The sequence below is a fragment of the Orbicella franksi genome, chromosome 6 (assembly GCF_964199315.1).
Source record: "Orbicella franksi chromosome 6, jaOrbFran1.1, whole genome shotgun sequence".
NCBI classification, from domain to species: domain Eukaryota; kingdom Metazoa; phylum Cnidaria; class Anthozoa; order Scleractinia; family Merulinidae; genus Orbicella; species Orbicella franksi.
In genome coordinates, this window is record NC_138150.1 from 26,078,280 (window position 1) to 26,100,109 (window position 21,830).

At 44.2% G+C, this 21,830-nt stretch overlaps 1 protein-coding gene across 1 annotated transcript in view; it reads right to left on the reverse strand.

The window, feature by feature from the left end:
• Nucleotides 1-21,830, reverse strand: part of LOC145489587 (uncharacterized) — a 120,788-nt gene that overhangs the window by 44,090 nt on the left and 54,868 nt on the right. The window contains exons 33-45 of the mRNA XM_081468570.1: nt 21,240-21,453; nt 20,430-20,570; nt 19,590-19,792; nt 18,555-18,806; nt 17,146-17,412; nt 15,732-16,217; nt 14,268-14,795; nt 12,892-13,686; nt 12,358-12,625; nt 10,205-11,102; nt 9,631-9,856; nt 7,690-9,203; nt 60-7,498 (exon numbers count right to left, since the gene is read on the reverse strand). Of these exons, the coding sequence (XP_081324696.1) occupies nt 60-7,498; nt 7,690-9,203; nt 9,631-9,856; nt 10,205-11,102; nt 12,358-12,625; nt 12,892-13,686; nt 14,268-14,795; nt 15,732-16,217; nt 17,146-17,412; nt 18,555-18,806; nt 19,590-19,792; nt 20,430-20,570; nt 21,240-21,453 (13,231 nt within the window). The remainder of the gene's footprint in view (nt 1-59; nt 7,499-7,689; nt 9,204-9,630; nt 9,857-10,204; nt 11,103-12,357; nt 12,626-12,891; nt 13,687-14,267; nt 14,796-15,731; nt 16,218-17,145; nt 17,413-18,554; nt 18,807-19,589; nt 19,793-20,429; nt 20,571-21,239; nt 21,454-21,830) is intronic.

Genomic DNA, 21,830 nt, shown 5'->3' on the forward strand with positions numbered 1-21,830 from the left:
GAAAATATTATCTGCTGTTTTGGCTAATTTAATGTCTAAGCTTCTAGAACAAAACTTACCAATGAAACTGTCTGTCTGAAATAGAAGGCTTCCTCCGCTTCCGCCTCCAGCCTCTCTTCCAGCTTTAGCACTTCCACCTTCTGCCGTAATGGTACCATCATTGATAAGCAAAGTGCCGGCTTCTATCTTCACATAGCCCCCTCCACTTCCCCCGACATCACTACTACCTGCTCCGTTTCCGCCCCTGCGACCGGATTCCTTTGGGTGGTAAAGAGAGCCATAGTAGGAGCCTCCAGCAGCTCCTCCATAACCACTTCCGCCACTGCTAGCATGCCCTGCTCCTGCTCCCCGTGGAAGCGATGATATTTCCCTAGAAGGAACAGCTTCCCGTGCTTTGTTGTCACCAGCTGCGCTGAGCAGTCCCCCAGTTTCCACATCCAAACTAGAAGTTAGAATGTCTAAATGATGGGCTTCCAGAGCCGCGTGGAACTTTACATTCAAGAACCCAACAATTATTTTCATCTCGATTTCGTCCTCCATAGTCACTGAACTACCACTAAATAATTTTACATTGGAAAACTTAAAGGTTCCTGGTGACTCATTGTCTCTTAAGGTTCTCGAGCCTTTGTTCAGTTTGACGACTCGCTTTTGAGTGACATACAGGTTACGGATACCATTCAAAGTTCCGTTACATTGCAAAGCTACTGCACCATCGCCAACGATGTATACAATCGTTGACATAACAGCTTCAGCTCCGTTGTCAATTCTGAAGTTTATAGGACTCTTAGTGGTGGTTAGCTGTGCCTCCACCACCTCTATAATCGCTTTGTGACCTTCATAGAGATGCAGAAGACCAGATCGATCACCAAAGAGTTTCCTGATGCGCAGTGTGGAATTTGAATCCTGAATCATACGTAAAGATGCCTTACGGAACACATAAAGCTCATTGAAGTCATAAGATACCTTACTCTCATTCAGTGTAACATAGTTTTGCCAGCTTTGATCTTGATTATCGATGTGCAGCTGATGAAAGAATAACTTGTATCGGACGTCTCTGATATAGACCGTCCCTGGTCCACCTGACACTCCACTGCTACTTGAGATTCCGCCCAGAGCTTGTAATGTTCCACGATATGAATATTTAGACTTGAGATGTATTGCCACTCGGCCACCGGCCCCGCACCCACCAGCACCATCTGTACGTCCACCATTAGCAGAAACTGTTCCAGTACCCGAAAAGATGCTGCCTATCGATATAAATACGCTTCCACCACTTCCTCCACCAGCCTGGCTTCCTTGGACTGCATGTCCACCGTTTGCTGTAATGAATCCGTCATTTTCCAGAATATCAGTGTCAATTCGGATCACTCCACCGCCTTTGCCAGCTGTGTTACCTGCGCTATCATTACCTCCCGGTTGACCTGGCTGATCTGGCTCATACAGAGTACCGTACGGACTCCCACCGGCCAATCCATTATACCCCACTCCACCAGCACTTCCATGTCCACCACCAGAACCACCGTTAGCTGAAGAACGCCCACTGCCACCAAAACTTCCCACTGCTTCGATGCTGTTGTTCGTCGTTAGGGTTGCACCGCGTCCAATAAGCAGTGACTTGGATTTGATGTCAACAAATTTCCCTCGCAGTGTTACTCCACTTTTCATATCCAATGTTCCGACACTGATCCTAAGATTCAGTGGAGCTCCAAAGTCGGACCCGCTTTTAAGGGTAACGCTTGCAAACTGCTGAATTCCAGGGTCACTCTGGAAGACAAAATTATTGTTTTCCATCAAGGTCGTCTGTGACGTAATTCCAAATTTTACAGCGCTTCCTGATTCCACAACGAGGTGTCTAACATTTGATAGTTTACCATCAAGGGTAAGGGTTGCTCCATCAACAGTGAGATTCGAAGCTACGACAAGATTTGCACCTTCCTCAACGTAGATATTCGTTGTTAAGGTCAAGTGGCTCTCTTTTGCCTCAAGAACCTCTGCCAGAAGGGTCTGGTTTTTCCTGATGGCAATTTCCCCTACGCCATCAGAAACAAATCGGGTGACTTGGATGGTCTGAAACTTCCTTTGCAGATTATATATCTCAAATCGAGACATTCCTGTCAGCCGAAGTTCGTCAAATAGGTAGTTAACAACATCTGCTTCATATAGCACGGTTTGAGCCTTGTTGATAGCAGTTGCTAGGCTGTCAATCCAGAGACGCTTTCGAGGAAAAAGTTTGTTGTTATCTTGAATGTATAGCGTCCCAGCAGCTCCAGCTTCTTTTCCGCTTCCACCTTGTGCTTGTAAGAGGCCTTCAAAACTCATCGGTTTCTGCAAGTAGATGCCAACACGCCCACCACTGCCGCCACCTCCCGTGCCCTTACAATCACCGCCTTTCGCAGTGATTATCCCATTTCCTAGGATATCATCTGCTGAGATCCACACACTTCCACCACTGCCTCCGCCACTGTTCGAAGCTTCTCCACTTGCTCCAGTTACTGAGATTGTTCCCTCGAGTTTTACTACCCTAACCACTGTTAAACGAAGGTAACCACCACCGGTTCCTCCGGCACCATAACTAGAACTACCGCCACCACTGCCTGTATCGTTTGGATTGAACGCTGAATCGTACCATGTTCCGTGATTTCCGTGGCGCAACCCACCGTAACCACCGTGGCCGGCACCAGTTCCATCGGACTGATACCGACCCCCTGCACCAGGTCCTTTGTCGCTTTCGTGTCCTTGCGCAGATAGATCAAGGGTAGCACCTGGGTGTATAATGACGTCAGAAGCCTTGATGTCGAGCCAGCTGCCTTGAACTATTGCACCAAAGTTTACTTCAAGTCTTCCCACAGTCAGCGGGACTTTCTTCAACCTTGCCTCCTCAAACGAAAAGAAGGCACCGTTCTTTACTCTCAGAGAAGAAAATCGGTATTCGCCACGGTCTGTGATAAAGGTATATTGTCCATCGATGTAACGAGCCGTGCGCGCCGAGGAAGAAAAAGTTACTTTCCTATTCTCTCCGATTATCATGTCTAGGATTCCAGTCAGGGTTCCCTTGAATACATTGCTACTTCCAAGAAACATCACTTCATCAGGTATACGTATTTCTCCATCAGACTCGACAATGAAGCTGCAGTACGGTTGTAAATACCGAGAAGTTGGTTCAGCTGTAAACGTGACGTTATCTTTGATATAAATAACACTGTTTGAGTCCGCAACCAGCTTGTCAACTTGCATGTTCTTTTCTACGTGTAGCATCACTTTTCCTTTTAAGCGGAGTTCTTGAAGATTATAAGAAATGACAGATGACTGTTTGAGAAACACTGGAAGTGGTGAAGTTGAGTGGATATCACTATTATCCAGAAAGAGTGTTTTGACACGAAGTACTGTTTTGCCAACTTCAATATAGACAGTTCCTGGCGAGCCACTTTTAGCTGAAGAATTACCACCTCGTGCACTAAAAGTGCCACTAAACTTATCGTCACCTGTTATAAGTAAAGAGATCCGTCCACCGCCACCGGCACCTGTTATCTCTCCAACACAACCTCCTCCTTCCGCTTTAATTTGTCCACGGCCACTTAGCTGTTCTGTGACGGAGATATCCACACTGCCGCCACTGCCTCCACCTGTTGTGGTGCTGTCTCCGCTTTGACCATTTGACGATATGACACCATCAACAACTAAGTGCGAAGCCATCACATTAATGATACCACCTGCAGTACCATGATTACCATCGGGTATTTGCGATGTTCCACCTCCACTTCCGAACTCTGTTGCTTTATATAGGGATCCATACACCACACAACTATCGTTGGTATTGCCACCACCACAGCCTCCGTATCCACCTCCGGTTAACAAGGAAGAACTTCCAACGCCAAAACCAGCACCTGGAGGATTACCTAATCCATCGGCTCGCACAACACCGTTAAAAGCAACGTTCAACAGTGGTGTTATTACTCTTAGGTATCTTCCTTCTAAAACTCCACCAAATGCTACATCAATGGAGATCGCTCTGACCTCTACAGGAGCATTTGCAAATTTATCTGCCTCGATCGTTATGCGTCCTCCACTGGAAACTTTAAGCGAGCGGAAAGAGTATATCCCGGGCGTGTTAGTGAAGGTTCCAATAATGCCAGTTTTTGCAATAACCACAGAAGCATCTTGACCAACATTAACCTCTTGTCCACCGTTCAGTTTTCCAGCTAAGTAAAGGGATGGTAAAACTGCTGTTCGCGTAATGAAAAGCACTGGTGCCAGATTAAGCGTTGCTCCTTCATCTACGATCATCGCCCAGGGGAACATGAATGGTCTTGAAGTCACAGCTTTGCCAGCTCCAAGCGTAAGTGTTTGATTGCGATGCACATGAAGGCGTCCGCTTCCATCACCGTCCAGTTGCTGAATTGCTATCTTCATCTCCACATTTGGTATTGTTGCCACTTCAAGCCTAGCACCATTTATGAGTTTAAGAAGCCGCATTGTGTAAGAGATTTTCTGTTCATGCATGATAATTGTGTTAGCTTCCGTTTTACTGTTTCCATTGTCCACTATTGTCGAGTTGAGAGGTAGCCCAACTAGGTACTCACGGATGAATATCGTCCCAGCTGCCCCACAAGTAGCCCCGCATCCGCCATAACTAGTGACTGTACCTGTGAAAGGAGTCTTATCCGTGATATAGAGAGCGATGCGGCCACCAGAGCCACCAGACGCAGAACCAAGTCCTTTACCTCCATTTGACACAATCTCTCCGTGACCAGACAAGGTTCCTGCCCGTAACAATATGCTGCCTCCACTGGCACCTCCAGCTGAACCATTTGCACCATTAGCACTGATACCTCCATACAAAGTCAATTTTTCTTTTATATCTAAGAAAATGATTCCACCACCACGGACATTGTTGCCACTGCCATAATGTCGCGGTTCAAATACAGATCCGTAAGATGATCCACCCTGGATTCCACCACCTTCTCCTCCATGACCACAACCACTACCGGAGCTTTTAGCTTCACCTGGACCGCCAAGGAAGCCCCCGCTATCGGTGGTAATTCTTGCCAGGTTGTCTACGATCATATTATTAGCTGTGATATTGAGACGTTTCATACTGGAACTTGACGAAACAGTTACTCCTTGGCTAAGATGCAATGAGTCAACCTTCAGAGTAACATTTTCTTGAGCAAAGATAAGTTGTGCATTTGTGTCAAGTCGCAGCGAAGAAAGATGGAACTGCAAATACGAAAAACTCTTCTTAATTATGCCATCACCGTCTACTTGAACTATAGAACCTTTAAGAAGCCTCAAGTTGGTGGACCGAACTTCTCCACTCGATGCCACTTTTAGAACTCTCCCTTCCCCGAGTATAGGTTCTCTTGTGTCCAAAGTCCCTGCAATTACTACCGTGGGTGAACCTGGACCTACAAAAGTTGGTTGGCTGTAAATATACAAGGAACCGCCAGGTAGGATCTCAAGATCACATGCAAATCTTCCCGATGACTGAGGAAAATTCGTAACATCTACTCTACTGCCATTCGAGACTGTTAGTTTACCAGTTCCATCGGTGACGAAGCTTTTGATGATTAGCAACTGCGCTGTTGCTAAGAATGTGCCATGATTTTCTAAACGCAACTCATCGTACTTGTAAGAAGATGACGAACTTGGCAATCGGGCTGGAGGGTAACCAACGACCTTATTCCAGAAAAGGAGTGTTTCATAAGAGGTTCCTAGTCTTTGGTCTCGAATGTACACCGTTCCTGAAGATCCTTTGTGTCCATCACCACCTGTAGCATCGTAAAGACCATGGAATTCACTTTGCCCTTGAAGAACTGTTATTCCGATTCTTCCTCCACCTCCTCCTCCAGCTGGGGAGGTCGCATTTCCACCGCGGGCCCTGAAAGTACCGGATCCCTTGAGAAAATTTGTTGTTACTTGGATGCTTCCTCCGCTTCCAGCACCAGCCCCTGAAGATCCATCTCCTCCACTGGCATCGACAAGTCCATCATTAACGAGCTCCTTTGTCTTAAGGATTACAACACCTCCTCCTCTCCCACGATTTTGAGTGCTTCCTCCACCAACAGATCCATAATCATCAGGGAATGAAACATTGCCGTAAAGAGATTTGTTGTCGGTATCACCACCACCTAGCCCACCATAGCTACCACCATTATCTGAAACTGATAGGATGGCATTAACAAAGTCCGATGTCTTAGCAACAATAGAGCCACTTGAGTAAATGGTCAGCTTAGAGACAGTTAGTGTACTCATGTTATTTCTTTGTATTCCTGGCTCAATGTACATTGTGGCGCTTCCTTGTATCTCCAGAGAGTTGTATGTATAATTCCCTGGTGCTAAGCTACATGACTGGCCTGCGAGAAGTTTGAAATTGTCGTAATCACAAGCAATGTAATACGTGACATTGTAGCGTGTCTCATTCATGATAACGTAAATCGTTTCGTTTGGAGATATAGCCACTGACACGTTCTTGAAGACTAAGTAAGACTCGTTTCGTTTGTTGAAAATGTGCTTGCCCACACCACAAGGGTTATATAAGGTCTTTGACGCTACTTCAACAACTTCGTATCCATGAGGGCAGTCTGGCCTGTTAAGAGAAGGTCCGTTAGTATGTTGTATTCGTTCTTCCGTAGTCACAGGAATGCCAGATGCAAGATTAGCTCCGTAGTCAAGCTGCAAAAGATCACTCTTCAGTTTTACTTTGTTTGGTGAAGATGTAGTCATGCTTCCACCATCTTTGATACGTACTGAGGTAAATTGTACAGTAGACATGCCTTGTTGAGGTGTTATCCTAAAACCAGTATGTCCAGGATATTTAAGAACAAGTCTTCCGTTATTTGTGATCGTCAAATCTGAGACACCAACAAGGCTGCCACTAAGGTTTATCTCTGTATCACTGGCAATGAAGAAATTTGACGGCACGGAGAGCGTTCCACCATCTTTAATTTCCACATTAAAATCAAGTTCCATAGTAGATTGAGCTACACCTGTAACGCCAATGTAAACATCGTGACCTGGCTTTACGACAAGCCACGCTGTTCTGTCCCCTACGATTGTCTTAGTAATCAGCGTCATAGGACTTCCCTGCGGGCATGAAATCATTGAAAGTGTACTGGATTTAAGTAGCCTTATCTCATCAAAAGTAAAGTCAATAAGCTTTGGATCACAAATAAGTGAGCTTTCCGTATTGAGAGCCAAAACACTTCTTCCTTCTAAGATAAGTTCCGAATGTTCCATTTGCGACTCTGTTTTCTTCAAATACAGGAAACCAGAAGCACCGATGTTCTTGCCACCGCCACCATGGACCTTGTATGAGAACTGAAGCGATGATGTCTTGTAGTAAATTGCTACTATACCACCACTTCCTCCTCCTCCTGAACTGGACCCTCCGTCTCCGCCATGAACGTCAAAGGAACCGGTTCCTTCCACAGTACTGGCATTGATAAACAGACTGCCACCTGCACCGCCACCACCTTCACTATGCTTCGAATTCTCGCCCCTAGTCAAAGAGAACAAATAGTAAAGTGAACCATGTTGCTAGCAAGTCATACTACCACTTCTAAAATAAATGATGTTCATCCCTTACGGAAGTAGGAAAACAACAGACATGAATAAAGAGACGGCAGAGAACAACTTGGTTCCGTCATAAACACAATTCCTAATATAAAAGTAACATATAAAAGTTCTTACCTTGAAGTGATGTGTCCTTCAAGTTGGAGCGTCCCGATGATCGTCAGATTTAGAATCCCACCTCCAAACCCACTAGTACAACTTGAGGAAGATCGACCGGCATATCCAGCTTTCCCAAATGCCACAGGACGAAATACTGAACCAAATGGGTCCTCCCGCTTGCCCCCTGAGGACTCTCCAAGAAATCCAAATCCTCCATAGCCAGCATGACTGCCTCCTGAGCCAGCATAGTAAACGTCTGTAGCTGGACAACTCTCTCCTCTAGCATCCAAGTTAATCAGTGCCGATTCATCCACCGTCACAGTCTGTGCAACGATTGCGACATCGCGTCCGGTGAGGATCCCTCCTGAGTTTATGACAAGAGAATCCATCTCCAGCGAATACTTGGTGTTGGTCGCAACCATGTCTAAGAAGCCTTGACTCATAATCGTCACGGTTTCAAACTTGAAGTGCGTTGCTTGCAGAGAGCCGGTGATAAATGCTCCAGAACCGGCTCCAAACGTAACGCTGCACTGAGAAATTGTCAGGTCCTTAACGCCGATGAGATATCCAGCATTTAGAGACAACGAGTTCTTGTGAAGCATGACCCTATCAGGAAGCTGAATGTAGCCTGATTGATAAACCTTTAAGTTAACTGGAATGTAGTAGTCTGTGTTCGGTATTGTTACAAGCTGTCGCGGTCCAACGTGGAGGAAGCCAAAACTGTCTCCTTCAAAAGTACCATAAAAGCGTCTGAACGTGTGCAGACGAGTCAAACTTGAGTCAGGCTCAATGGCAAGGTGTGCTGATCCACCCAACTTCACTTCGTCAATTGTAAGGCCTTCGTATATGATGGGTCCCACATCTATGTCCTGAACAGCAGCTGGTACCGGCGAGCCAACAATATGACTTAAAGTCAACCACGTCCTCGCGCTGTCACTCGCCAAGTGGGAATAGTCCTCAATTGTCTCTTTGGACGGCTTACTGCCTTGATTGTAAACTTCAAGGACACTATAACCTTTGCTTTCGTCCATCTTGTAAATCGTTCCAGCCGCTCCTGTCTCAATGGTTGAGGCCCCTCCGTAAGCAGAGATGATTCCGGAGAAGAATGTTGAGTTGTAATGAATAGCAATTCTTCCGCCACTACCTCCACCACCAGCATCGCCTCCACCTGTACCTCCATTCGCTTGGATTACACCTGATCCGTCGAAACTTCCTGCCTCGATGAAAACGCTGCCTCCGCTTCCTCCACCGTAATCTGAGTTAGTTAAAGCATCTTTGCCATTAACTGTTATTTGTCCATCGTGAAGCATCTGTTGAGCAGTGATATGGATGACACCTCCACCGGTTGCTATACTATTACCGCTTCCTCCACCACCAGAGCTACCAAACGCCTGGGGCCTTGAGAAGTCTCCATAGAAAGCGCCGGTACGAGTTTGAGATTTGCCTCTACCTCCACGACCACCATGACCGGCCCCTGACGATCCACTATAATGCGAAGATCCAGCTCCAGGACCTGACCCTGCTACTGTAGCCTGAAAAGAAAAGTATTCATGCATAACAATCGCGAACTTTAACAACGTCAAGTGGCCTCGAGTATCTTAGGTCAATTCCCGAAAATCCATGACATATTAAACTATTATGTTTTAAGTGTTAACACGAGTGGAAAAATAAGTGGAAAAGCCTGGAAAACAATGTAAGGACTAGATGCTTAACAAATATTACTAACAGCTAAAAAAGTGTCAATTAAAAATTACGTTAATACCGAACGTGTATTACGCGTCAGAAGTTTGACAGTTGTTTGCTCAATTTATAATTTGTAGCTCACGCTGCCCTTCACAAAACTCCAGTTTAACGTGATTGCCCACTGGTTTGGTATAAATAGCCTACTCGCGAATCTGACAACTCAAGACCCAAAACCAGAGATGTACACTTCTAGCAGTATTATACGTCTGATCTTACCTTATAGTCCAGGTCAATAACTCCCGATTGCTCGATTGTTACCGTGTCGGCTACAACCGAAAGTCGGTCAGCGATAAGAACTCCACCACTGCGTATCCACAAGGTTGAGCATGTTATTGAGAGGCCTTCTTTATCACTTTGTATTTCGATACTGCCGCCACCCTGGATCTCGATCACGTCGAATGATAAGTCTCTGGACGATTGGTTATTTGAAGCAATAAGCTGCCTAAAAAATGAAATTGCATGATATATTGAGGCTATTTAGCACATTTAAAAAAGCTGGATAGAAACAGGTGTTTTTGAGGTGTGAAATGACGGCATTACCAGCATACCCTATCCAAGACGGAACAGAAGCGTAAAGGTAATTATTGATGGAAAACATTTTCAAAGTTTTATCGATGCAGGGGCTTAGCTCAAGGTATGCTGTGCTGCTTAGCTCAACGACGAGTACCCCAAAATAACTTCGTTTAGAAGTTTATGTATGTTGCCACTGAAATGACGTTGATTGAGTGTTCGGGTTTGTAATCACACAATACTACCTTAAAAGGGCAAAAGCAGTTTCTTTACTGCTTACCTGAGAATTAGTTTTCCTTTATTTCCCACTGTCACACTTTGAGCGCCGCTCAAACTTCCTGCCACGATCATCTTTATCCCGTCCACAACCAGCTTATGAGGTAACTTGAGATCACCTCTTGGATACACGTTGACACCCCACAGCAGCTCGGGCTGTTGTCCCTGGTTGTCCGATAGCGTCATCTGCAACTCTTGATTGGATCTGACGTGCACAATTCCCGACCGGTCACCACGAATACCTCTGATGTCCCACCGAACAGGTGAGCCAGGTGGAGTTGTAAGCACGGCTAGCTGCGATTGGCCTCGAATATCAACCTCATCAAATGACATCGCTGTTGTGTTGGGTTCTGGTGTCAGCCATGTCCGACCTCCATCATGATCGACGTCTACGATGTCATCTGTCAAAGGAGAACCTATGTTGTTGTTGTCCACTATAAGTTGCTCGTAGTTTCGGAACTTGTTATGGAGATATATTGTTCCGGCACCTCCTGCTTCTTTGTTACCTGCTCCGCCAAAGGCCTCTATGTTGCCACTGAAAGTACGGTTGTCAAAATAAACTGATATTCGTCCACCACCCCCTCCGCCACTGCTTGAGAACAGTCCGCTTCCACCAGAGACTCTGATAACTCCATTTCCTTTGAAGCTCTTAGACGATATCCAAATACTACCTCCGCTAGCGCCTCCGGTAGTTTCGTTGTGCCCATCCTCAGCATTTGCACCAACTAAGCCATCTATAGTAACAGATCCCCTTGCCGCTAGTCTGATTACCCCGCCCCCAGCTGCCAACGTACTTCCACTTCCATGGGAGAGAGGTTCATAAAGGGAGCCATAGGAGTAGCCTGGGGATGAACCCAAGCCACCCAACCCTCCGCGGCCTCCGTGACCAGCGCCAGCAGAGCCTAACGGGTATCAAAGAAGTGTATGTAAGAGAAAAATTAACGATGAATTGGTCTGCTCTCAGCCAATCATAATATACGAAATATTAGTCTCGGCCAAATAATAAATGAATTAATAAGCGCGAGTGAGTGAAGGAGTAACTGAATGACTTCAAGAACCACCGGGCTAGCAACGAAAATAAATTAAATATGAATGAAAGAAACCAGAAATGCACCTTATTAGCGCAACGTCCGAAGGACAAAGCACTATTGGGTTTAGAATATTGGGAAAGGTTCTTCAAGTGAACGAAATGCTAGTTCCTGATCGAAAACATGGCCTTCAGATGTCAATATTTTTCCCACTTGGACACAATATGACGACATACCATAACAGAAACCTTCGTGTAGGGGTGGATGACGGAGCATGTGAACTCCCTCATAGGGTAGTTGAGGCAAGTGGCCTTTTGAAAATACTAAGAAATTGCCTTTTTTCCACTCCCTAGAGAAGTTTTTGGTACTTATTCTGTTCGACATTTGCACATTCTAGGAGGTAGTAGAGCGTTAGGTTTTGATCGCAGCATCCAAAACAAACATGGCGTCGGTATCGTGGTTTTCTACTAGACGGTAAAATTCCGTCCTTACAATCAAAACACACCTTTAAAGAGTTCGAAACGGTAAGGAATAAGCATCAAGAAGACTCGACCGATGGTAAAGAGGATAATAATGGCTTAGGAACAATGATATCGGGTTGCAAGAAGGTCTGAATCAAAGGTCTTCCTGAAAACCGCGCTACGGAACACTGCGGACAGGAATTGACTTTCTCGTCCACGGTATGGAAATATCTGTCGCTAGTTCAACCAGATGTATCGCTTATTAAATTAACATTCTCCTCTTCTAGATAAGAGGATAACCTAGATAAACATATTCGTTCCCAACAGACCGTCCAGATGGGCAACAAGGTACATGGATAACTTACTGAATATATCCAAATCACTATTTTTCATGAACACGATGTTTTTGTCGTTCACCTATTTATTATTACGCAGCCTCATAGATATTAGCCGTATTGCTGCCATTAAGTGAAGCTTGATAACTTCGCACTTTCCGTTCTGAACCGCTCGTTTTCTGACAGAGATGAATTCTGATGGAAAAGTAGACGAAACGAAAGGCAAATTATCCTGTAGATACAGAAAGGCAGCAGTGAGAAGCACCATAGTATTTTCACGCTACATGCAAATGGCGAACATATAATAAACATAAACAACAGCAGTTGATCTACCTGATGATAATCCGGGTCCGCTTCTCGCCGCATAGCCTCGTTTCTCTGCATTAATATTACCAGAGGCCTCCACCTCAATATCACCAGCACTGATGTTAATCCATTTCCCTTGTATCAGGCCCCCTGCCATCACTCTCAAGCTCTCATTCAGCAACAGGTTGACTGTAGGTGAGTCTATGACAGTGTCAGCGGCTGTGAGCTTCGCGCCATTCATGACGGTCATGGAGTTTAAGTGGATGGTCTTCTTACTGAAGCCCTCTGTATGACCCTAAAAATGGTGGGTAGATCATGGCATTAACTATCAAAGTGTAGCAAGAAAAACAAAATGGTCTGACTGGCTCACTGACTGACTGACTGACTGACTGACTGACTGACTGACTGACTGACTGACTGACTGACTGACTGATGGACGGACGGACGGACGGACGGACGGACTGACTGACTGACTGACTGACTAGATAGGGTCTAGGAATTAATTTTGAGATTTAACGTCCACGTTTTTAACACTTTTTAAGTCGTTGAGTGTTCAAGTACCTGAGCAGTTACTACAAATTCTGCACCTCCACCGATGGTCAAGTTATCCATGCCGCTAATCATTCCTTCCAGTGAAATCCTGGGATAAAACAAGTCTTTAAGTAGAACGTCACGAGGCAGATGAATGAATCCTCCCTTGTACACGTGGAAACCTGACGGGAAAAGCCTGGGAGCGTAGTTGATGTACACCCTGTCTCTCCCTGACACGTGGATCATACCGCCAAGGTCACCTTCAAGTCGCTCTACATTAAGTGTAAACGCAAAGTTATTGAGATGATAGATAGCAAAATGACTTCCACCGCGCAACTGTAACAGATTGATAGTAAACTCGCCCATGAAACCCGCAAGGAGCCAGGCTCTTCCACCATCGTTGGATATATCTCTGTAATCCGATATATACGGCTTGGTTGCTCGATAGCCATTGTTGTCGATAATCATGGTCTTGTGTGTCGAGTTTTTAGCCAGGAAAACCGTTCCAGGACCCCCAGCTTCACTCCGGCTCGCTCCACCGTGAGCTGAGAACGCGCCACCGAATCTTGTACTCTCGTAATGCACAGCAATGCGGCCACCAGCTCCTCCACCAGCATCTCCAAACAACGCAGGGGCAACCTCACCACCATCTGCCATTATCTTGCCTTTACCAAGAAACAGTGTTGACTGGATAAGGACGCTGCCACCACTTCCTCCACCGGTGCCTGGATTGACAGCTCTCTCTGCTGACACGTCAAGGAGCCCATCAACTTGAGCAATGTGTGAGGCACTGAGTTTGATGGCTCCACCTCCTGAACTGCCGGGCTAATGACACAAAAACAATGAAACAACGAATCTCGAAAATCAAGGAGATTTCCAGACTAACTATAGGGTATGCACGTGTACTATAGTGGAGATGTATCACAAATAGTGGTGAGCTAAGTTTCCACGCGTTAGCCCTGATTTTGTTACAGAAGCACGTTTTAGAACATGTTAACGCTCAAAACATCCGGTGTTATCTAGTAACGTTTTACCAAGTCATGATGAGTAGGTTTGGATCTGCTCCTAAATGTCTTAACCAATCAGAGTTTTATTTAATCAATTTATTCTTCAGATTGGAAGTCAGTAAATAAGCCATTTCCGAGTTACCCTGTGCCTCTCTTTCAAAACGAGTCTTCGTGCAAAACCTTTCATATGATAATGAGTTTGATTTACATGGAAATGAACCTGTAGACGGAACACATTTTCTTATGAATGGTTTCGCACAGACTCGTTTTGACACATAGGAAATGGCCTGTTCAAGATGGATGTCATGATGCAACAACAAACGTCGAAAGAACAGTGGTTATAATAAGCCCGTGGTTTTCTTTCTATTTCAACTAGAATTGAAGAAGACTCAGTCTTACCAAATCCTGATGCCCTCGTCCTCCACCACTTCCAAAATTGAGTGGCAGGTCAAACGAGCCGTACGCCTTGCCAACCAGCGGCTGATTAGAGCTTCTTCCGCCAGCCCCTCCGTGGCCAGCTCCAGAAGCAATAGCAGATTGACGACCTGCACCAAGACCACTCATCGAGGCAAATCCTCGGCCTCGAGCCGTGAGAACACCACCAATGTCAATGAAGATGTTATGGGACTGCAGATGAACTTGGCTGACATCCATTGATGCGCCTGCGTTGATGATAATCTCCCCTGTGAGGTTTACAGTTAATTTTGCAGGCTCAGTGGTCCGCTGGTAAAATTTTCCTCCGTTTAGGATGGTGATACGATCCAATAGCACGGTTGCTTTCGAGAGAGAGTTGACCTGCGCGTCTTGCGTGACATCAAAGCGACTGTCGTGTGAGATTATGAGGTTTGCAAGTCCAACCAGCTCCGACTCGGCGTAAATAGACGATTTTTGGAGATACACTTCACGTGGGAGGAAAACTTTTGACCCCTAAAATGATTATAAAAACGATTGGTTACAACCAACCGTACAGAAAAGAGAGCCGCTCCCAGTTTGCAAATTATAGATATATTTAGAAGGTATTCCATTCACAACAACGCAAATAACGCATAAGAACTCAGGGCAGGAAAAAACCCGGGTCCGATTGCCCGGGTCAAGTTAATTTTGCTCGTGCCCAAGTGAAAATAGAAGCTCAGTGGCCCAGTGAGCTCCAGTGGGGAAAGTGAAATTCGCCTCAGTAGTCTTGTGAGTCTGAATAAAAATGTCAAATCAGAAGCTGTTTCAAAACTTAAGACTGCTAGATTAGTAAACCATTAGGTTGAAAGCATGGATTACTTAGGAATCCACCACATCGCCAAATAACATTTAAGTGGGGGCAAGTGGTCGGGCAAGTGAAAAATGAAATTTACTGGTCCACTGGTCAAGTAGATTTCTATTTTTCTTTCTGCCCTGAGAACTTGATGTCCCTTTTCTTATACTTGAAAATGACACCTTTTTTGTCAAGGCGCCTGTCAACTCCAGAAGAGGAAGGGAACTTAGGGGACCTAAAGGGGACATGCTGTTTTATAAGGGATGAACACACTAATTTTTATAAATGTCAAAGAAAACATGAAAACAACGGTTTTCCACGCAGTGGAAAAGCACCAAAGAAGACGATGAAGGTGGTTAAGATTGAGGATGTTTTAGACGGATTACAAATCACGAGCTTGGGAAGTATAGCCTGTGTTTCACGACTCGCGCCCCGGCCCAAACAGGAGATGCTCCTCGTAAGCTAGCGAACGTACTTGTTAGGCAAGACAGAAAATCTGATATAGTTCCTATAAGATGACCTGAAAGAAGCCGGCGCCAAATAAGCAATACACATATGGCTTAAAATAACCAAACAAACAGAAAATGTCATACGAGTTACGTGAAATAAACTTTCACCTGGTACGTTCTCAGTGTGAAAGGAATCACCGAGTTGGCGCTAGCGTTCAGAAAGACACTCTGTGCTCCACCCACTTGAAGTGTAGCAGTAAAATCTCCCTTGTACTCATTCACCAAGAGCTCTACACTACCAGCTTTGTTCTGAACGCCGAGGTGAGCGTGTCCGCGGATATCTAGCTCGTCAACTTCGAATGTCGTTAGTCTGGGATCGTTGAACACCAGCCACGTCCTCGAGCTGTCTTGTTCGAGAGTGGTCGCATGAAAAGACGAGGTTTCGCGTCCGACGAAGACCTTAACCTCGCTCAAGGCAACGTGGGATTCAAGCCGCGTCAAGGTTAATGTAAACTCCGAAATGGTGTCTTCCATGAATACATCATTGTAAACAGAAGTATCATAACAGCCTGCAAATGATCTGGGACCTTTGGTTCCCAGGGTAGCGTGCTTTGCAGTCAGCTGGAAACTGACGCGGTAGTCTTGATGACAATACTGAAAGGAAACAAATAAAGTAAGTCGGTCTCAACGGGACTGTATATCCTTCAGTCAGATACTGAACTCTTAAATGTAGTATAACAATTATCTTTCTGAGTGGGAAGGGAGTAAGGCTGAATGTTGTTAATTTTTTGGCGAATAACTTCGTAAATGTCTCTTCTACTACGTTGGAAGTAAAATAGTGTCGTAGTAGATACTCTGAAACGATTTTAACTTTTACAAGAATGTGCACTCCCAAGGTAATCAACCTACAAACGCTGTTCATAACTTAAATTGTTTTCAGAATAAATGAGAACTAAGTTTCTACCTTGGGCATGTTTTAGCTAGTTCTTTCTTAGCCTCGGCTTTCTTATTAACAGAAAAATGCTCGTTGTAAAAAGGTAGCGCAACTTCCTTGATTGATTGTCAAATATTTTCTCTACATATCAACAAAATATCTCCTTTACTTTCTAAACAATGGTTTGATGATGTCTGAAATTATATTGTCAATCAAACGTAGAAGTTAAGGAATAAAAGCAAATAACAGAGAGCAATATAACGCGAAAAGCCTTAAAAGGTAAACAAAATTGCTAAGGACAGAGGAGTGTTTATTTTTTTCTCCAGCTTCTCAGCGGCCCGGAATCCAAAATCCTTGAATCTGATAAGCTAATCGCCCGCGCTCCTGCGGTCTAGATTTTCCCATCCGGACCCTGGTTACGGATCGCTCCGAGATTTCCAGCTTTGGAAACTTTTCAAGCCTTTTGTTAAAACGTAAAACAACGTAAAATATAAACAGTCAACACAGAGTCAAAAAACACGTTATTTGCCGACCTTGGTCGGTCCACAATGGGAAAAGCTGTGCCCTCGGGTCGTACTCAAGATCTCGGGTACAGATTTTTCCATACGGACTTTCCGGCCGGTAAAATAACATGTATGTACTACATACGGGATAAATTCTTATGTGATGAATGAACATGTTCCTTGGTAGGCTGACAGTGATCACCACATTCGTGTAGGAAGATGTCACTATGTAAGCATTCTTAAGATTTCCGTCACACAGCCGTGACAGGGAGTAGTAATGAGGGTTAGGGTTGGACCCCTCATGGTAGGACTGCGTGACGCCACTGGATGAAAGCCTCAGTCCGCTTATGCTGGTGTAGACCGTCGAGTAGCTATGTAACATAGATCCTGGATAAAGTTTTATCTCTTCAACCTGTAGTATAAGAAAAAAATCTATCAGGTTGTAGAATCATGAGTTGCAAGAGGCAATATGAAGACTCCTTAATATTTGGCCGCTTAATTAGCGTTTCTCCCTAATAGTACAGTGAAGATAAATAAATAAATAAATAAAACAAACAAATATACATTTATATAGCGCCAATTTCCACTAATTGTCCATGGCGCTTTACAATACTCTAAAATTAAAATCCTAAGTTTAAAATCCTAAAATTAAAATCCTAATCCAAATCAAATGCACGCTTAAAAAGATAAGTCTTAAGATTAGCCTTAAAAACTGCCTCTGATGATGAAAGTCTGATCTGGAGGGATAGTGGGTTCCAGAGCCTTGGTGCCGCCACGAAAAAAGCACTTTCACCATACGTTTTAAGATTTGCTCTAGGCTCATCAAGCAACCTGTTGTTTGAAGATCTTGTAGGACCGACCAGATGTGACCCCGCTCCTACCCTCCCCTTGCTCTTTTGACGGGAAGAACGGAAAAGGAAGCCTACCCTTAAGGCAATCATTGCGTTAGCCTTTTACACTGAAGAAAGGACAACGTGTTTTAGCTCATTATTTTCTGCTTGCTCCGTAAGACGAACGTGTGAAACGTCGATGAGTAAGTTATTCGCTGGTTATCCAAAAACGGCGGTTAATTCACCAAGGGTAGGGGCCAAAACCCGTAGGAATTTAAGCACACCTTTACACGCCAATCCTATCATCGACATGATCAACAACACAAAACCAAAATTACTCTCTTAGAAGTCAACACGAACATGGCGAGTTAAACCATTGCGTCAACGCAACGATATCTTTTTCAGAATACCTGCCAAGTTCTCAAGCTGATGTGTGGAAAAAGTAATAACGCACTTAAAGAAGCATACGTCACGGTTTGCACATCTTAAAAAATTTAGCCTGAATTTTTCAAGATACTCGTTTGTAATTCGTGTTACTCTTCTCCATCCTTAACCCTCCTTGTTTCTTTATGGTTTATTATTATCTCTTTGGTATTTTTCTATCCTTAGTGAACTACTCTTTTCAGGTTTCATTTAATTTAAAGGTAATTTTATACGTGGCCAAAATAACTTAACAAAAACGTGAGTGAGCTCTTCTAAAATAATACTAAAAATCGTTGTGTACCTGATTGATTCGTTCAGTGAGCGGTGAGCGACCCTTGTTATCCACCTTCAGTGTTCGATATGGACGATCAGAATTATTCCTTGCTTTTTCCACGTACACAGTTCCAGCTGCACCATTCTCTACGTCACCAATCCCGCCAGCAGCTTCTAAGAAGCCATCAAAGAATCCTCCCTGGTAGTACAAGGCGACTCTGCCACCAGCGCCACCTCCCCCTCCTCTAGATGGGTCTCTATATCCACTGCCACCATTTGCCTGCAGTAGAAAAACAAACAGCACTTTAGTGTATACAAAAACACACCGCTACCATGGACACATCTAATGTGAAAATAAGACGTGCACACAATAACATACAATAGAGCGGTTTTCAATTGAGTGTCGAAAGTAATCGGACAATTACTTTGGTTTTGGTATTTGTTTTAAATACGGTCTGAGACTGGCTGAGTAGGTTAGTAATTAGTTTGGTTTTGGTTTTACGACACCCAGTTGAGAACCATTCTACCAGACATGAATAAAACAAAGCTCACTTTTCCCACAATACTTTTCAGACAAATTTTCTATGGTCATATGATTTAATCTTATCTTGCATAGAGAGCCGTTACACTCCGCTCGTTCTTATCACTTTTTAATATGTAGTCGTAAGGCACCAACGCTATATTACAATTAGATACTTGAGATCACCGTTCACCGCAAACGACAAACTGCTAGGGGTCAGGTGACCAGAGCCAGACGTCAGGTATTTCGAGTCCAAGACACTGACAACAGATTTAATCGTTATAAGGTTTAGATGATTCAACGTAACAGAAACAACCAAAACAATTTTTCATGTTACAAAAGCCTTCTCAGTTTCCGTATTGTAAACACGCCCGGCCACATAAATATTTCAGTTACACAGCCTGTGATAACTTAGAACAAAAACCGGTTAAGTTTGCAGTCGAGGATATAATTAAGTGGCGCCACTAATTATGCACAACATTGCTTCCAATTGCAAGTGACTTGCTCAGGCTTGCTCAGGTTTGAATAGCTAATTGAACTAACCTGCACAGTCCCACTTCCTTCCAATGTAACAGTTCTAATAAGAATACTTCCACCACTACCTCCCCCAGCGTATGAACCAACATAGTTGTCGCCATCAGCACTCAGCGTTCCCTCTATGTCCAATGTGTCGCTGATGTTGAGGAATAAAATACCACCACCTCGGCCTCCGTGCCCACCACCGCTTCCCTTGCCACCACTGCTGCCTGTTGATCAAACATCACCATTAATCAGTTTACTCGATTAATTAACGATTTTCATGATACCCACACGAAGGTTATCACAATCATAACGACACTAATGGTGCCATAAGCCAATCAGAGCTTGACGTAACAACATATACCCGCCGATAAGCGCAGGAAAATGGATGACAGGCGGCAAGCACGGGAAATCTGGTAACCAGCGGCAAGCACGGGAAAATATGGAACCGGCGGCACGGGCAAGAAAATAAGTAAACCAGTGGCAAGCGCAAGAAAATATAAAACTATCGGAAAACAAACGCGGTAAGTAAGGAAATGAACGTAGCCGGCGGTTAGTGCGAGAAGACGTGTAATGGCGACAAAGGCGGGAAACCTCGTGTAATTTAAATTATGATCTTCGAATGTTGTTTGAAAATGACTCGAAGAGAATAACATCAATCGTTTGGACGTAAAAGGGACATTGATTGCAGTCACTTGGCCAAGAATAAGAAAGATCTACTTTCTTCTTACAAAAGTGATATATTTCAAGCGGAGGAACCAAGAATAAAGAAAATCATCGACACGTCGCTAACACGCTAAACAGAAATCTGAACAACCCCAAAGTTAAGCTACTAAGCTCATGTGAAACATCACTCAAACTCACCAAAGTCATTGGGTTGTTTTAGTGACCCATATGAAGCTCCCGTGGTCACTTGACTCGCAGCACGTCCGCCCAGTCCCCCGTGACCTCCACCTGATCCTCCGGCAAAGCCTGGGGACGGAGAGTTTGCACCAGGACCCTTACCTGTAAAGTTAATCGCGACAATCAAAATAATTAGAAAGATACCTAAGTTGCCAAAGATGAGCCGCCAGCCCGTAAGTAACACTTAGCTCTGTTTTTTTGCCGTGGCTTGAGGCAACTAGTTCATCACAAGTAACCCTACCACCCCTCCCTGGTCGCTGAGAATTATGACTTTTATGACACGTTCATCAGAAATTATCTCTGTTCACTTGCTACCTACAGCGATTTTGGCGAAGTCGTCAACTATATGTTAGAACGTTTTCTCAAAAGAGCATTTCCTACAATAATAGCCAAGCGCGCGAATGACGTTATAATTCAGACAAACTCAGACAAACAAAACGGAATGGTGGAAGATTTGAAGCTCTTCCAAGCGCGTAAACAAGTGTTCCTAAAACAATTTTTAAAATGAAAATTTGGCGTTCATTTTCCTCCTATTTCTCTCAGAACACTCTTATGATGTCTGACTCTCACGAGGTTCCAATAATTTACATTTTATTTTTAGACTTCGCGCGCTTCGTCATTAAGTCACGACAGGAAAACAGGACACGAAAAGAGTACGAGCTTGGTTAGGGTCAAGAGATGAAAGATTACCCGCTAAAGAGAGCTTTTCATATAAAGGCAACATAATACATTTCGATACAATACCAGATTACTAGACCGAAGTAAACATACCATCGTAAACAAAGCTCTGTCCCTTTAAAGTTGCATGGACGGTAGCTAAAGCATCGATGGTAAAATTCAGGACGTGCACATGAAGATTAACTGCTGTAAACGTTCCTCCGCCGAACACATGCATAGATGTCCCACGGAATTCACGAACTCTTTCCTGATTGGTCACCGTCATGGTGCCCTTGTTTCGAACGCTGATTGACTCGAAATAAAAGGTCTAGAAATGAACGATAAATCACATGTTAGTAACAGTGTATATTGCTATTGGTCTGTAACCGAAGTAGATAACTAAATACGCTTCACTGTGCAGTACAACATTTCCTTAACACCCCAAATAAGCTCGGTGAGTTCGGTTCTTATTTAGGAACCCCTTTATAGCGACCACCCAATTAACACGAGCAGACTTTGGCGATTTTAATACATACTTCCTACTCAAGATTCATAGTTGCTGGACTCATGAACTAACCAATCAGAGAAAACTGTTTTTTTATGTAAAATCAACTTCTAATTCAATTACTAATAAGGGGCATTGGTATACTGATGTCGGCCTGTTGGTGTAATTGAATCACTTTCTCAAACCTTTGTAACCTTTTA